The 18,136-nt window shown below is 40.5% G+C and overlaps 1 protein-coding gene across 2 annotated transcripts; it reads right to left on the bottom strand.

The window, feature by feature from the left end:
• Positions 1–337: 337 nt before the first annotated feature.
• TWF1 (twinfilin actin binding protein 1) lies at positions 338–16,981 on the bottom strand (the record flags this gene model as incomplete). Of its 2 annotated transcripts, none has more annotated exons than XM_080613179.1 (9): positions 338–597; positions 2,222–2,343; positions 2,755–2,905; positions 3,093–3,218; positions 7,737–7,862; positions 9,838–9,933; positions 11,071–11,249; positions 13,720–13,797; positions 16,957–16,981. In XM_080613179.1, 9 exons carry the CDS (start codon positions 16,979–16,981, stop codon positions 427–429), a joined length of 1,074 nt encoding a protein of 357 aa, XP_080469305.1. In that variant the 3' UTR covers positions 338–426. The 2 variants fall into 2 exon arrangements, with proteins under 2 accessions (XP_080469305.1, XP_080469306.1); XM_080613180.1 differs by having other exon boundaries at positions 7,758–7,862.
• Between the last annotated feature and the right edge of the window lie 1,155 nt (positions 16,982–18,136).

The raw sequence follows: 18,136 nt of genomic DNA, 5'->3' as shown, positions 1-18,136 counted from the left end.
AAGATTTATATAGGACAATGCTATATAATCCTCCAGCTGTTTTCACATGGAAAGGGTTACAGGTTTCCATAGGCTACTTGCAAGAACACAGACAGACAACTGCAGCTGACCCACAGGAGAGATGAGCTTCATAGTCTTCTGTGTGCAGAATTTATGATCACAGCTATTAAATAATGGATTCTAATTTAAAATAAAGGGGTACTAGCTTAGTTTTCCTCTTCTAGCTTTAAAACAATTAGCTTTTCCACATGTCATGAAACATGGTCAACGATCATGTAACAATATAAAAAGTGTTGAGGTCAGAGAAGAGTAAAAAGAGCCTTTTTTTGTTTGTTTTCTAGCATCTACGAATGGAATGATTTCAGTTCATTACCCAAAGCCAGAATTTCATTTCTCACTGTAATGCTTAATACTAAACAGCAGCTTCTAATCACTAGGTGTTTCAGTCTCTGCTGGACCTCTAATCAGTCTTCGTATTCCCCTCTTCCCCGCAGGACCTTTTGGTTTAGCAAAACTTTGTTTGTAAGCATGTTGTTTTGGATGAACCTCTTCGTACAGGAAGTCAGCAGTTAACTCATCACCATTATCTATTTCAATCTGGGAAAGAAAACAAACCAAACAATGTTTATCATATTCATCTTAAAGACATGTTTAAAAACATTTCAGTATTTTGCTGAAGCTCTAAATGCTGTATTAAAACCATATGTGCAATAATGATCAGAGTGAAATGTTCTCCAACTTGTGCCTAATGCCCTGAGCAATCCCAAATAGTTTTTCTAAGAATCCGCTATACTCTTACCAGTATTAAGTGTGATTCAACTTACATGTTTTTCCCCGAAATACAAGTGCAGCATATGCCAAGAAACTTCCTCTGTCCCAAGCTTTAGTACATGTTAATACTAACTAGGAGTACACATTTCACCTGGAAACAAGCGCTTATTTACTTACTTCTAAAGTAACTTCCTTAATAAAAGAAAGCAGCATGAGGATCATTAGAATTACAATTTCCTTTCTTTATTCTCCCCTCTAAAATAAAACCCAATGTAACTGTCCCAATGTAATCTCCACGTTTTAACATTTTTTTCCCCCACTAAAATGTGCTTTAAACACATATTGTAAGAGCAATGTGCACACATACTGTTGTCTCTTGAGACAGAAGGGGAGGAGTACAAACAGCTTACACGATTAGCTAGCTACTGGAACTCATCAACTATTCAAGCCAGGGACAAGCTAAAATAAGTTTAATGAACAAAAGCAGAGGTTGCTTTGATTTTAAAATTTAAGCATAGAATCCTTAATGGAAGAGCTGTTCTCAAGCCAAATCCCACTGTTCTGAATTGCAGGAATTTGAAATTCAGAGAAAAACTTTGGCTCTGCTCTCCTAAGCATTCAACACTTCGCAACCTGCCAACCATAGCGCTTGCCAGCCACAGAATTGCTGTTACATGTATATGCTACAGAAAAATGTGTACGGGAATTTCAGAAGTCACATGGTGCATTCATTTCATTGTAGGAAGGAAATTTCTGAGAAATAATTACATATAAAACCACACAGTAATAATCTACTTAATTCATGTCATCTCTGCTATTTTTCAGGTATATATTACAATAGATAATTTCAGGTAGATTATTATAATCCCCACAGACACCCAGCCTCAGAGGTTTTCTAAATGTACAGCACAATTGTTAAGAATGTAACCAGAGGTCACATATTCCACAAATGGACCATTCCTATGGTGTCTGCTCTGGAGGTGAGAAGCAAATTATTGCATAGTAGTAAAACCTATTCAACGTGAAAAGATTGGCTTATTTTTAAGTTCCAGAACTGCAACTTGATACTGTTTTGAAAATCCTTAAATAACCTTGGCTTCAAAGAATTCAGTGTTCAACAACAGCAATGAGGTCCAAAATAGAACAGGCCTTTTACTAAGGAATCATGTTAGTTCTAAATAGTCCTTCAAAGTACTCTCAAACGCTCCCTTGATGCACAAGGATATGTTTGCTAAAGCTGTGACAGTGTAGAAGTTACAAAACAAAGGAAATCTTCCACAATTTAACTTTGTATCTGGAGTTTTATCAGTAAGTATTTGTCACTCAGGACAAACTTTAACAGTTACACAGAACTTTTCATTGTTTAGATAAGGTGGTGGCAAAGTTATGGTTAGATACTAAGAAGTGAACAGAGAGAAGGAGGAAATACCAGTATACTCGCTGTACTTACCTTTCTAATTATCTGCATCCACAACTGTCTTTCTACAATTTCTAATAGTGGACTTTTGCAACTAGAGTAGAGCATTCGTTCTCTTATACTACAGGTATACCCTGGCATTGAGTAGATGAAAACTGCAGAGAAAAAAAACAACCCACAAATCAGACCATAACTATACTCCATCAAAACCTGTATCATAAAATCTTTTACAGCAGAGGTGTTGCAAATCAACTATGTAGTCTGAAAGGGAAAAATTGTAACACTATTCTGGATCTTTCTTTGCTTCAGCAAGTGTTTCATTTCAAATGAGGGATGAGAGAATGGCCACTAACTTTATGTTTTGACATGAACACTATCAAAAGGGATAGCTCTCGACTTTCTAAATGTAAGGACTCTTCAGAAGTCAGTTTCACAACCAACCGCCTCTGAAATTTATGACCATGCTGACAAGACAGATTACTTCTATGACACATCTTTCTGCTTCAAAATTACTAAAGTATGTGAAACAAGCCAATGAAATTTCCTATTGGGAAATTTTCTCATACCTATGGATTCCAAATAGTCTCCTTCATGGGCATGCTTATACAGGAAAAAGTGGTAACGCGCAGCATCCTTTGGAATTCTTTTTGGCAAATCCTTCAGTTCAGTATGAAGTGTGTTGGCCAAAATAATAGTTTCATTTTTCATATCAATTTGCTGTTAACAAAGCAAACCTGAATATGGTTAAGACACAGAAAGCAAACCAGAGAACATGACAGGAGGGGAAAAAAATATTAATCTAATATAGACTGGTAATTTATCAGTGTATGTCACCAGCACACACTGGTTAATGTGCAGGTAATCTATTTTATACTCACTATTAAATAAAGTATTTTATACTTGCCAGTTGTACATAATTGATTTTCTTATTTTTCAATTTCTCCAAAGCCTGAATAGCTTCTTTAGCAATAGGGAATGCTACTCCTTGCAATGTCTGATGCTTGGTATCTATACCAACGTCCGTCTGTACCTGGAACACAGGTCAATGGCAATGTGAACAGAAACCTTTGCAAGCATTCGTTGGCTTTCATACAATAACTGACAATGCATTGCATTATATAATAACTATATAATAAATAACTGTCAATAAATAACTATAGAATAAATAACTGACAATGCATTGCATATCGTTACACACAGAGTTAGCGATAGCTATTCTGAGAACAAACTACCCAAACATCATCCCCATATGCTACAGATTTGTACTTTTTAATGCACAGGTCATGTTTGCTTGCTAACCTGAAAACAGTTTCAGATCTCTGAAACAGCTAGCTTGGCAAAGCCAACAGAATCAGCAGAGGGAAAACTGGCTCCAGCCTCAGTGAACAAGCTCCAAGTTAAATTCCAGTATAGATGCAATAAGCCAGGAGGAAAGAGCTTGATTTTCATATGCTGTGTTAGACTTTTGAACTGACAATACTTCTCCTAAGCTTTGTTGTATCTTTAAAAATTTTAGACCAAAACATGCAAATATAATTTCTAGGGAATCAAAATTTTCAGAGGAAGACAGAAATGGTATCTTATGAAGCAAACCGATCTTCTTGAGGGAAAAGAAAGCAACTGCCCTCCCTCCTGCTTCAACAGCCTCCCCTTAAAAGCCTGTACCAAAAGGAAAGGAAACAAAACAAATGAATAAAGTTTTAATTTTTGATTTCTAGAAGGTCTAACGAAAAGTAAAAAAAACCCAGGGTAACTGCAAGCTTGACAATTGTTCCTAACCCAGCTGTGTTAGCCACAAATGCTGGGAGAAAAATAGTTATTTTAAGGCCATTTTGCAAGAATTTATGTTTACCTTAGCATTCATGGATAATCTCTGGCCTCCAACTTTCCCAAGTCTGAATTTATTGGCTAAGTATTAGCTTTTGAATATACTGATTTTCTTTTATGATTTCATAAATATATTTAACACTGGTGATGAAGCAGCAATACTCAAAGCGTGCGAAATGGGAAGTGTGGGTCTCAGATCTATTAACTAGGAGATGTTCAGCTTCAATTAGAGATGCTAATAAAATATGAAACAAACTGATGAAAGAATAAAAACCAAAGATAGCTGGTGCAACACTAAACCATACTGTACATTTTAAGGAACAGCCTGTCAGCAACAACGGAAGAGGAGGAAAAGAAAGCAGGTGGTAGAGCTTACTTTTGTATAAAGATTGATAAATTCATGAAGAAGGTTATAGAAAAAGAATATTTGCAGGATATATCTGCATAAAAGCCTGATTAATAAATACACACATGACAAAAATAATAAAGCATAATTAAATACTATACTATATAAACCATATTAAAATACAAGTAGGAATAAACCCAAACATAAAAAGGAGCTGCGACAGGCAAGGGAAGAGAGTAACCCAGCATAACTCCAGAGTTAAGAACATGAACAAAATCCATTTGTCTGTACTGCAACATGTTTCAGACCATTAAAGCAAACGAAAACCACCAAAGTCACTTAAATATATTTAAACTCACACCATACAATTTGTTAGTGTTGGCTGCCGAGTGGAGGAGAAAATGGAAGTTGAAAATTCCTGTGAATAAGTGTAAGGTAGCGTACGCAAGAACAGAGAACCTCTCTTCTCCCTGTGCAGTGACGGAGTTGAGCTAGCTACTGCCATTCAGAAACAAGACCTTGCAGGTCACACTGAGTATCTCTGAAAATATAAGCCCAGTGGCCAGTCTTGGCAGAAAAAAGAAGCTAAACAACCCCCCAGAAAACCCAACCACCCACAAGGGAAAGGTTAGGAATTCTTAGAAAAAGAGTAGAGAACAAAACACATTGTTACGCACTGTAGGTACCACTAACATGCCTGCATCTTGAATACCACATGCAGTTCCGGCTTCCCCACCCCTTCATCTCATAAGTTAAATAGTAGAACTGGAAAAACTGCAGGGAAAAGCCAAAGGATCAGAAGTATGGAGAGCCTTCTTTAGGAAGAAGAACTACCTGGATTAGGACTTTTCAGCCTGGGAGAGATACCTGATCAGGAATACAACAGAGGTCCATGGATATAGAATCATACAATATTGGAAGGGACCTTCAAAGGTCATCTAGCTCGACTCCCCTGCAATGAGCAGGGACATCTTCAACTAGATCAGGTTGATCAGAACCACATTCAGCCTGGCCTTGAATGTTTACAGGGATGAGGCATCTACTGTCTCTATAGGCAACATGTTCCAGTGTTCCACCACCCTCACAGTAAAAAATTCTTCCTTATATCTAGTCTAAATTTACCCTTCTCTAATTTAAAATCATTATCCCATGTCCTAGCACTACAGGCACTGCTAAAAAGTCTGTTCCCATCTTTCATATAAGCCCCCTTTAAGTATGGGAAGTTACAATAAGGTCTTCCCAGAGCCTTGCCTTCTCCAGGCTGAACAACCCCAACTCTCAGCCTGTCTTCACAGGAGAGGTGCTCCAGCTCTCGGCACTTTTGTGGTCTCCTCTGGACCGTCTCCAACAGGTCCATGTTTTTCTTGTACTGAGGACTCCAGAGCTGCACACAGTACTCCAGGAGGGGTCTCACCAGAGCAGAGCAGAGGGGGAGAATCACCTCCCTCAGGCTGCTGATCACACTTCTTTTGATGCAGCCTGGGATACAGTTGACTTCCTGGAATACAGCTGACTTTATCAAAGGGGAGGGGGAAACTGGAATGACTTAATGACTTTTCTTTGCCTTCCCCAAATAATCTGTAGGGATATCAGACTAAACTAGTAGATAGCAGGCAGTGGTCCTTTACATAGCACTTTGTCAAGCTGTGGAATACACTGCCAACAAAAACTTTATGTGGATTTAGAAAAAAAGACAAGACTAAATAATGGATGAAAACCCCATTAAGAACAATTATATAGCAAGATGTCATCTCTTGCTCAGGCAGATCCCTACCTGCAAATGCTGAGGCAACAGAAGAGCATTATAGGGATTATAGCTGTCTTGCCCTGCTTTTACACCCTTCCTAGATTTCTGCTGTTGTTCACTCAGGCACTTGACAGCAAACGAGACGATGCTTTGATCTGAACCCGTAAAATATTTCTTAGGGTAATTATGAAAGAATATATAGATGGAAAACTTTTTCTTTTTTTTTGTTTTAGATCAGAAAGCTTTTAGCTTCCTGAGTTTAATTACAGGCTTCATAACGGTGGAAACAATGAACACAGAAATGACATAAATCAATGTACTGCAAGATGCTTCAAGCAAAGCCCAGGTTACGTATCTCTGAAAAGCACAGCTACTGCTGCTGAAATTTCGTAACAGCACATAATACTAATACCACAAGTGATCATCGATACCATGGAAGTTTTACATTCGTTAGTGTTTGGGGTTTGTCTTTTAAGTTGTTCAAGTAAAACGCAGTGTGTGGTGACGCTGAATGCATTTCTACACTGTGAAAACAGACATGGAAAAAAACAAGACACCATTGGGGGAAAAAAAAAAACAAACCAAAGAACAACAAAATTGCAGCACAAGCACAGTAGAGTGAAAATGTAAGAGAAGATACGGAGCTGCATTAACAAGATGGCTTGCTGGTATCCAGCTGCAGAAACAAATTATACTTCAAACACATGTACCACAGCTGTAAAATACAAGCCTGAAGAACTCATAGATCAGCACATGACCTATTTTAATACATGTCTGAACACAAACAGTGATCAAGTGAAGGAAAATGTGAGAAAAGAACTCCTGAAACTTTTTGGTCACTATCTAGCTTACAAACATCAAATCATTTGGTTAAAGGCATTTGTTAGACGTTTTTCTATAAAGCATTTATAGCAAAAGCAAATCTGTCTCTTAAAGGGACTAGCTACTTGTTTTGGATTTCTATTCTATTTTTATTGGAATTCCATGCAGTTCCTCTCAGTCTTAAAGATAAGTGCACTGGTGCTGGAAGCCGAGTACATTTCCTCTAGGAATAAGGCTGCTGAAATACTCCTGACAATCAAACACTGCACAGTTTCTCTTTTATGTTTTCTCTACAATTTCTGCCACTGTGGCAAATGCATGTGGGCAATCACAGAATGGTTTAAGTGGAACCTTCTGAGGTCATCTTATCCAACTACCCTGCTCAATCAGGGCCACCTAGAGCCAGTTGCCCAGCTCTCTGTCCAGATGGCTTTTGACTATTTCCAAGATGGAGACTCCACAATCTCTCTGGGCAACCTGTGCCTGTGCTTAGTCACCCTTCACTGTATCAGTCACCCTTCACAATACGGTGATGTTATAAGCATTTTAAGGGCCAAAGCTGCAACAATTAATCTCTGCAGTTGTGAAGCCTCTGACTCAGGCACTAGGCCCTGCAAACTCAGCAAAATCACGTCACTTCAACTCCAGCCATCATCATCTTGCAGCCTCAACTCATTGAGGAAAAAATTACAGTCTCATCCACTCAAACTTTCTGAAACTGTCCGTTTTCTGTTCTGCCCTTTTTACCCTAGAAAGACTTTTTTCCTACAATGTGTGTGGAACTCTGCACCCGGTTTCCCATCCACGCTCAAAGACGTTGTAGGTACCTCATTAATCTTAATTTGTCGAAGTTCCTCTTCTGCTGCAGTCAGAGGTGCAGGGGAGGATTGTGATATCAAATATTTTTTATATCCATTCAGTGAAACATCATCCTGAAAGCACAAAATTAATCATTTTTTGATACTAAAAGTTTTCTTCAAAGATGTTCTGTGCAGTGTTAAAAAAGCCCTTACCTCCCATACAGCTGTGGTCATTTTATTTGAATGGATTACAAGTGTAGGCGCATTTGCAAGTTCAACTCATCTTCTTGCATAGCAGGGCCCACTGAGCTGCTCTCGTATCCAATTATACTGTGGGCAGCATTTCCACAACCAGTCCCCAATTACTTTGCTAATTCAGAAATTCCCATTAATGAAGAATGTGCATGAAGCTATTCGGCCTTCTTGTACAAAACCCCACAGAACTGCCACAATTTAGTAAATATCTAAAAAATGAATCTATTTTCTTATAAGATTTGAATGTTCAGACTGGTAGCTTATTGGTAGTTTTTGACCTAAAAATGGGAGACAGAAATGCTACCTTAGGACAGAGAGTAAGCACATGGTAACTGCAAATAGTTTAGGATGCAACATCATAGAAGTGATAAATTCTGATAAGCACCTTACTGAATTCATTAATACTCAGTGTCAGCCCTGGTCTTCTCCAAAGAGGTTGATACCAGAGGCAAATACTGCTGCAGTTTTACTATTAAGGTGATCGATCAGAAAAGGGCAGAACTTAATGCAGTCGTATGAATGTGACTTTATACTCAAGTTCTGAAGAGGAGAAAGCTCCTTCTTGGCTCTTCCCCTTCTGGAAGAGACAGACCTTCTCAGGTACAATTTCCTGTGCCAATATTCCATCATGCCTTGTTTCAGGAGCCCAGACATATAGAGGTTAATACACGTGAAACAGCAGATAGGACCACAACCAGGTTCCACCAGAGTAACAGCTGGTTGCAACTAAAATATCCATGTGCCTAACAAAATATAGAGTAACCCACTGGATGGTGATCAAGATTCTGAGTGGCATTTGTAACTTGGATGCCTTGAAGAAGCTGTGATTTTCACACAGATGAACATTAGAAGCAGCTACAATTAACAAGTTTTCAAAGACACACAAACCAACCAACAATATAGACATATATTCAACTGTAACGTAATGACCTTGGAAAAAGTGAGTTACATTGAATCCATCCTCTTAAGTGCCCCAGGCACGTTCTAAAATAACAATAATAGACAAATGCAATGCTCCTTCCTTACAATTTAACTAGAAGCTTAGATTTGGGCTCTCAGTTATAGGGCTAGATACAAATTCTACATATTATATAGACTACTAGTTTGGTGCAAGTGGTGATGAGACATCAGATGATAGAATGAGCAAGAAAAAAAAAAAAACATGACCTCTACCAACAAACCTTCTTAGCAAATCAGTTATCTACTTCTCTAGAGTATTTCAGCCTCTCCAGAGAGGTTTGTTAGCATGTTTGCTTGGGCAATTGAAGTCTCCATCACAAGTTAATGCTGATTATAAAAAAATTATTTACTCAATGAGCAGCAGAGTTAGCCTCATACCCTTATGGATTTGTGTGTCCAACACAACAGCCCATGTCTCTTCCACAGCTTTTTTCCCATAACAGCATCCTCTATTGTTCCCCATATCTCCAACTCCTTCCCTTCCTTCAGCACCAGCTCCCTGTGACAGTAGTGGCAGTGCTTTGGTTCAGATTTGCGCATATGATGAACTAATTAACAGGCCAAACAGAAGATAACTGCTGCAGTCTCTCCATCTTTGCTGAAGAAAAAGGTAATGATATTTTGGATCTCTAAGTAATCATCTGTTTTCATGAAAGCTATAGGAATTCTGTATTTTTGAGAACTCTAACTTGTACTTTTTTAAAATTGGCAATTATAAAGACTGCCTCATGTCTGCCTGACAAACAGGCAGACATCACAACCATGTAAGACTTATTTCCCAAAGAAACCTTAATCAAAAAAGAGCAGAAACACCACAAATTTATACCAGTAAGATCAACTTCTGTATTTAGCATCTAAAGTCAGTCTGCTGACTTTCAAAAGAAAAACATACCTGTACTGTTCCAAATACTTCATCCTTAATATGACCACCTCCAAATTCTTTCTTAAGTGTTGCTCGGGTTGCTGCATACAACATTTTTTGACGAACCTAGCATATAACAAAACAGTGCTGGTTTGGTTTGGGTTCTTTTGGGTTTTCTTTTTTGGTGTACACAGAAAATCTAACATGCTGGTGTACGAAGTCCATCAACAAACATTTTTCTTGAACAAATATTTTAAGTGTTGAAACTGCATTATGAAATTGTAATTCATAATAAAGAATAAACTCCATGGAATGAGTTCTGGATCGTAATACTAACACACATTATGAAATTTTGAAAGGTATGATACTACGCATTATTATCAAAGTAATTCTAAAACTAAATTGCAGCTTTAGTAAGAGTATGAGGGGGTTTTTTTTAGTGACTCCAGATAGTTTTTGTTCAATATGGAGTGGAAAAATTACATTTCCTAGGGGTAAAAGATCCGATGAAGTTTGCTTCCTATCAGTTTGTGTCTAACACAGTCACTTACTCCTCTCTCAACAGTCCCATCTTCCCACCTTATTTCTCTGTCATGCCATCCTCACCACAGTAGCTCACATCTTCCACCTAATCTCTTCTGTGCACTCCAGCTCTTGGTATCTTACTATTTCCCAGCTGCTAGTGAAAGTAGTAAGAATATTGGAAAAGCTTTACTTTCTGTCTTTCCTTATCTCACATTCCCAGAACCTGCACACAGTATCCTAGTTTCTCCTAGAAATCCTTAACTCCAACCTCAGTTCCCTCCCATGTTCTCTAACTACTAACAGTATATTCTGTGGCAGGTCACAGATCCAAAAGTGCCAGCTGGGCAGCCAGCAAGCCAAACAGAACAGCTTGGGCTCACATTATAATCTTTCTCTCTATAATAATACACACTGAGATTTCTTTCCTTCCTTCTTTCATCTTTCCATGAATTTTTATGAAACACTGACAGAAAGATAGACAAACAGGGCAAAAACATTGTCTTGTCTCCTCCAATAAGGCTAGAAATAAGGCTGGATTAGCTGCACTCCCTCTAAACCCATCGAACTCCTCAATCAGCTTCAAGAAAGATGTTTTCCCAGTTTTCTTGAAGGAAAGTTAGGAGAAGGCTGGGAAATGCTTCATTCCTTGAATCCTCTTCCTTCATATCTAGGATTCAGATCAAATGGCACCGTTGAAAAATCATTAACAACATGAAGTCTCTGATGAACATTACTTACAGGAGAGTGATCTGGTGACCATGCAATGAAGATCCATTCATATCCTTGAGCATTCCGAGAATCTAATCTGTATAATATATAACACGGTTGCTTGTCTTCAAGGAGGGGAAGGACAAAGGAATCATAATCCTTTTCCCATGATCCAACTGGCTGCCTAGAGGATCCCACAACAAGTTGTTCTATAACCAATAACCAAAGCTACAGGTTAGCAACAATATAGTTAACGCTGTTTTTCAAAATTAGCAATTACAATAAACAATCAGTCACTTCATCTTTCATAATAATGTCCACAAGAATGGAAGTCAAGAACAGTCAGTATGAAAGCAGATGAATTTCTGCAAAAGCTGTGCATGTTCAAACCCTAACTCACTTTAACCCAGACACAAATAATTGAGAAGTAATGGGCTGGCTGTCTTCAAGTTCTTTGATCTGATGGGATAAGACTGATGCTAGTGGTTTTAGCATAATATACATAGAAGAGAAATAAAAACTCTCTTCTCCCAGTTAATTTTTAAATTGGGATACTTAAGTAGAAACAAGATGAGAGTAAGCTTTTAAATTTTAGAATTATTGATGCTTTTGCTATAACATGTTAGTGTTTGTACTCATTGTAAGGAATCAATTAATAACTCAAGGAATCATACATAATAACTGTAAGGAATCAAAATAACTCAGTTATATAGTGAAAAGAGTTTGGAATTAATATGCTTGCACTAATCACTTTAACTTGACTATGTAAGTAGATAAACCTCTTTCTAACACAGCTTCATAACTGGTCTCTTTAAATGACTGAAGTTGTTTATTATGTATAATTGGCTTAAGTCTGTATAGAATACTTCAGATGAGATTTAATTATGTGAACAGCTGTAGCAGCAAGATTTTTCTCTTATTTATAAATCACATCTCTGCTTCCAAGGGAAAGTAATAGTATAGTGTATTTCAAAACATTTATCAGCTTCCCAATAAACAGTAGCACCCACAACTGAAACAGAAATACCTTGTTTAAATGAAAACCTGCAACAGTTTGAGGACCACCATAGTAGCTAACAAAGTATCTTTTGAGAGTCTAGAACCTAACTTGTAAAACTCCAGACAACAGTATACATATGCCTGTACAGCAAGGCACTCTATCATAGTAAGTCACAGAACACAAACATCTCAGGGAAAGGGTGCTGGGCCCTTCTTTGAACTAGTGCAAAGTAGCTAAGTTGAACACCTAGACCGGAGTACTCAGAATGTACTTGCCACTTCTGAACTCTAGGTGGCTTTATACTTACTGGGTTTAAGATGGAAAAATTCAATCAAAGTAACTATTGCCCTGCAGCAAACATCTTCTCTTACTAACTCAGATTACCAGAACTCAAATTGACAATTGTGTTGACTAAGGGCAGTTGCTGAAAGCTCCTGCAGAGAGATGATGTAACTGTCCCTCTTCCAGTATTCTGGGAGTTTTAAAGGTTTCTTTCTGAACTGTGAAAATAGTATCAAAGACTGGATTCTGCTTCTACATAGAGGCAAAATGCATATACACATACACACGTAAAAAGGAAAAATAAACGAAATGTCTTCCATTTGCATCATTTCTAGGCTTCATTTCATATTACAAAGTAGAATACATACAAAAGCATACTGCTTTACCTTGCCTAATAGGGGAAAAAAAAATAATTCAATGGTTTACCAGCATTTGCTACTTTGTGCTAGTGAGACTTTACCATAGTGACCTGCCTGTAATATTACTATTTCTACTTCCTTAAGGAAAACAGTATTAAAATGTCAGAAGACTTCCTAAGAAAAGCAAACACAAAGAAGGTTACCTAACAATAAACGTATGTATGTGTATGTACATGTACATAGTCCAGCTAACATGTATTTCAGTGTCCTGTAAATGCAAGACATCTACAAAGAACAAAAACCTCAAGGTGGGCATTTGAAGTACCTCAAAAGATGGACAAAACCATGAAGTATCTTACACAGTCAACCAGCAGTGCTATCAAAAAAAAAAAAAAAGTAATTATGCATTCTGTCTTGCAACGTTTGCAGCCTTGATCAATTGCCAAGAAGTTCAAAGATCAAACTCAAGTTCTGCAAGAAATTATGTAATTTTATATTTATACAGATACATGACATTTAAGAAACGCTTTTATCTTTGAAGACTTGTACAAAGTTAGATTTTTGAAGATACTTTCTATGTAGTCAGATTCCTACTTCAGCATCTGCTTTAATAGAGCTTAACAGAGCTTTCTACATGCAGCAGAGCCCAGTATAAAAGGCAAATAATATTTAGACTTCATCTAAAGTGACTCTTTGCTCTGCAAGAATCTCTAACGAAAGTAACCAAAGTGCCAAAACACAAGTGTGAATTTTCTTTTCCTTACTTTCTTTAGTGAGAAGATAAGAGTAAGCTCATTCATACTACTCATATGAAATGCACAGCAGTTATGAAATGATAAGAAAACTTCAAATTCAAAAATACAGTAGCATTGTACCGAAAAGCTTAGCACCTTAAGATCTTACCTTCTGTATATGAAAGACCTTAGCAATATTAAGTTTGGCAGAATTTTCTTTTTTAAGAAATTGTACTTGTAGGTCACTAAAGCAACTAGGAAAATATCCACAAGAATCAGAGAAAAAGATTAAAATTTGACTAACCATTGTCAATGACTATTTTTAAAAGCCTGTATTGTCCATTTCTGGCTCCAACAAATGTGTCTTTAACACTTCCACTGGCTGAAAAACATAAACGTAACCAAATTAACACATTTCACTTCCTAGGACAAAGAACATTCACAAAGGTAAGAACAACACTAGAAAACTGTATACTGGCCCTTCACTAGAAAGTTGGACTGAAAAGAAACATGGGCATTACGTTCCCTCTATGCTGCACACTGTTCCTGCCAGGGTCATGCACAAGGAGATGACAGGCGGTATTACAAACCAGCCCCGCTTTCTAGCATACCGTGTGATTTTCAACATTGTGAAAGTTAAAGGTGACATCATATCATCACTCTCCAGTTTCAAAGTTAACACAGCAACATAATAAAAATATGACACATCTCAAATTACAATAAGCTTCATGATGTCTGCAGGCTCGGTACAGGCTTCCAGACAGAACCTTTAAGCCTGCCAGGAAAATGTTAGAGATTGTCTGGCAAAAGTGCCATTTTTTTCCTGAGGACACCTCTCTGAAGAATACCAGTGAAGGCTGCCACTCAGTGCTGATCTTTCACATCACATTATCTCCTTGTATGCATCCTGATGACACAGTTTCAAACCGTGACCTATCGCAACCGGATACTTTATGATGAATTTACAAAGTAACTAAAAACATTTTTAAAGTCCATAATTCACACTGACACTACACCACAAACAAGACTTATTTTCCTAAGCAGAGTGAAGACCTGTTCTCGACTCAGATGAAGATCATTCCTATCTCAACTGCTCTGCTTGATAATCTGGGTGCATATCAGTTTAATTATACCATAGACAGAGGGTTGCACAGCACTTACTGAAGAACAATTATTGCAAGCTGGTCCTTTAAGTAATCCCACAGCACAGAGCGTAGCACCAGCAAAACAAACACCAAACCAGGAAACAAGTAAAATGGATTATTTATAGTCAGATTGAGGCCAACTGAACAGATGGTCAGATGGTATCCAGCAACATTGCTGCCCATACTCAAAACATTTTAAATCTATGTCCATCTAAGTGATGCCCAGGCCCATTCTGAAATTCCACAATGGTGTGTGGGGGAAAGGAGGTGTTAAACAAACTGAACTGCATTGGGTTATCAGCCCAACCCCGGACTCATCCCCCTAACCAGTGCAGACCCTCACTGTAACTTGCTGCCAGCTTTTCTCATTGTCTCTGCCAGTCCCCACCATTCCATTCAGCACACAAACACTGTGTCACTTTCTAGACCTGTCAGTTCCCCCAGGGCTTTTTTTTTGTTGTTGTTGTTGTCCTCTTCTTGTCTATTATTTTGTTTGTTCTTTATTCTCTCATTTTAAACTACACATCAAAAGAAGACATACACAGCAGTCCCTGCACCAATACCAGGACTGTGACAACTCGTGAAGTAACATTTTGAGACAAGACATTTAAGAAACTATCTATCAAGTGAGCTATGGGTTTTTTCTCATAAAGGTTTTAAATTCACAATAGTAGTATTTTATATTTAAACTTTCTGCATAAACCCTATATAATTAAAAGTTGGGTTTATTTCACAAATAATTTACAGAGAATATTATTTTCAAATTACTTAGAGGACTATGAACATATTCTAGTGTATTTTCCTACAGCTCAATGCATTCTGCAACTTCCTACACTATTTATCTGCCCTGGCCTTGTTTGAAAGTTCAGTCCTTTGAGCAACTGCTTGGTACATTATCACTGGCTCCATGACTTCATTTCTGTTTCCAGAAAAGAGCAGCCCATGCTGCCAAATCTTGCAATTGTTTATGAGTGACAGTGGCCTGTTTGTAGCTAAAGCCAGCAATGGTACAACAAGTGCTATTCCTCTTCCAAATTGCAGAAGCTGATGCTTTGTGCTGCAAACAGGACTTCTGATTAGCGCCTGCAGAGGCAGGATCCATGCAGGAAAGCTGCCGAGTTCTCCATAGCTCTCCTCAGAGGACAGAGATTCTCAAAGACATGAAGGAGAGCAGCAGAAGCAGCTTAGCCACTCTTCTTGCTTGTGGTAAGCAACAGGATATTCTTGTGCTCCTCCCTCCAGCATTGTCAGGAGAACAAGGGAATGAAGAGCCACTGTTAACAGTTTTCTCCAGCCGGGGAAAAGCTATCCCAGGTGCACCTCTAGCCTGAGAAGGGTTTAACATTTTGAAACAAGAAGGAGCAAAAAAGAGCAAAGACTGGCATGCAGGGGATGGAAGAGAAGTGAAAGGGTGCAGACCCAATGCAGGTAATGGACAAAAACGGGAACAGAGGAGCAGTAAAGAGCTGCCGTGGCTAGGACAAAAGTCACCTTCAGTAATAACTATGGGAGAACAGGCAAAGTACATGGTACTAGTCACCGAACAAGCAGACTGCAGAAATCGAGACAGCAAAACCCGACTCCCTCATAATCCTGCAGCAGTATAATCCCTGTTTAGCAATTCTGTGATTCGGGGGGGACCTGGTAATGCTGAGAAACAATACTCTGTCTTCTAATTGCTCTTCGCACCCTCCAAAGCGTGAAAACACGGGGGAAAAAAGGTTCCCCCCCCCCCTTCCCCCTTTGTGGCCTCCACCGATTGGGTTTTTTCAGTGGGCTTTCCTACTCCGGGACACACAGCCCTCCTCAGGGCTCCCGCTACAACGGACGAGCAGTGACCCTCGGCATCTCCCGTGCTGTGCAACCCATCCCAAACCGCTGCGGCCACTCCGAGAGGGGCGGGAGGTACCCGGGAAGACCCCGCAGCCCCAGCTCCCCCCACCACCGCCGCAGGACAGCCTGCGCCAGGGAAGTCACCTGAGCCAATGGGGGTCTCCTCCCCATGTGTGGCTCTCTGCAGGCAATACTTCCCTCAGGCGGGCTCCCCGCCGCCCGCAGGCGCTGACAGCCGTGCGAATGAACCCCGCAGGTCTCTGCCTGACTCCCAGAGGAGCGGTCGCGGCTCGGGGCCTGAGCCAGCAGCAGTTCCCCACCCCTCAGCTCGCCTCCCCGCCTCCCCGCCACCCCGCGGCGCAGAGGACGGGCTCCTCCAGCAGCGAACAAAGACCGCGCCAGGGGACAAAATTCCGCCGGGAGCGGCCCGTTAAATCGACCGCCTGCCTCCACACCGCGCCCCGACCAGCAGGGAAAGGCGCTCCTCCCGCCCGCCACCCGGCTAGCAGGGGCAAAGGCGGGAAGGAGCCCGGCTGTCCCGGTGGGCACCGCGGTGCGAGTACCTTGGATACCGGTCTGGTGGGACATGTCGCACCGCCGCGCCCCGGGCAGCACCGCCGCCTCACAGCCCGCCCGGCCCGTCCGCTCTCACGTGATGCGCCGCCGCCACTCAGCGGCTGGGGGGGGGGGAGCGCGGCGTCTTCCGGGACCCGCCGGGCCGGCCGTAGCTGCCCTCTGCGCTGCTGCTGCCCCCTAGAGCGGAGACCGGGCCCCGCCGCTCTGCTGATGAACCCCTACAGCGGAGACCCCGTTGAGCCGGGCCTCTCTTCTGTGCCCGCTCCCCGCTTCCACGCCCGAGGGCGGCGCCTCCGGGCTCTTTAAAGCAGGGATGGGGTGCAGCCCTGTCCTGTCTGTCGGCCAACCACCTGCCGTCCCGCAGCACGACATAGCCGGCCCTGCGCCCGCGGTCGTCCTGGAGAAAGGGAGAAGTGCTGAAAAGTAACTGAGGTGGATTGAGTTATCTCTAGGAGTCTGTTGTGGAGACCTCTCCTTCCAGCTTGGGGCAGCAGGGGAGGAGTCACAAGGTGGACCGCAAGGCTGCTTGTATATCCTGGCACTTTTGTATTAAACAGTCACCCGGTAAAGAGCCCGGAAAGCTCAAGCCCCTGACAAGGCAATCTTTCTGTCTTGTCTTCGTATTGTGTGCTACTTGGTGGCACTTGATCAACAGAAATAGTGAATATTTCTTCTCTTTCAGCATGAATCTGACAGTTGAGATGCTCATCTGGGTTGTCAGAAGCATGTACCTGCTTCTCAGCAAGTGGCCTCTCCACACAGCCAAAGGCTTTTACAACTTTTCTGACAAAGTTTCGCTAAACTTCTTATTTTAAAGTTCCCAGTGGAAAGTCCCACGTCATGAATGTGAGCATGCCCTGAAGGGAGGTTTGCCACTGCTAACTGGCTTTCACAGGCACATCTGTGCTGGGATCTGGATTAGACTACACAGGAGAAATGTTCAGGCAAGTGTAAGATATAACTTATCTGTAGGCTTTTAGTGCAATGTCCTGATGCTGACAGTTCCTTCAGAATCCTGGGAGTTAGAAGGGGTTTAATGGGTCACTATTCAACCTGAGAACACAAGAAGTGCTGTAACAGGGCATGCCAATATGCCCGGTGGGTCAGGCAATAGAAGAGTAAGGCAAGTGCATGGTAATCTTTCCCTAGCTCACCTTTCCAGGCTCC

This window comes from Psittacula echo (genome assembly GCF_963264785.1).
Source record: "Psittacula echo genome assembly, chromosome: 1".
Classification (NCBI taxonomy): Eukaryota; Metazoa; Chordata; class Aves; order Psittaciformes; family Psittacidae; genus Psittacula; species Psittacula echo.
The sequence above is the reverse complement of the archived record's forward strand: the minus strand, read 5'-3'. Positions and strand labels throughout refer to the sequence as shown.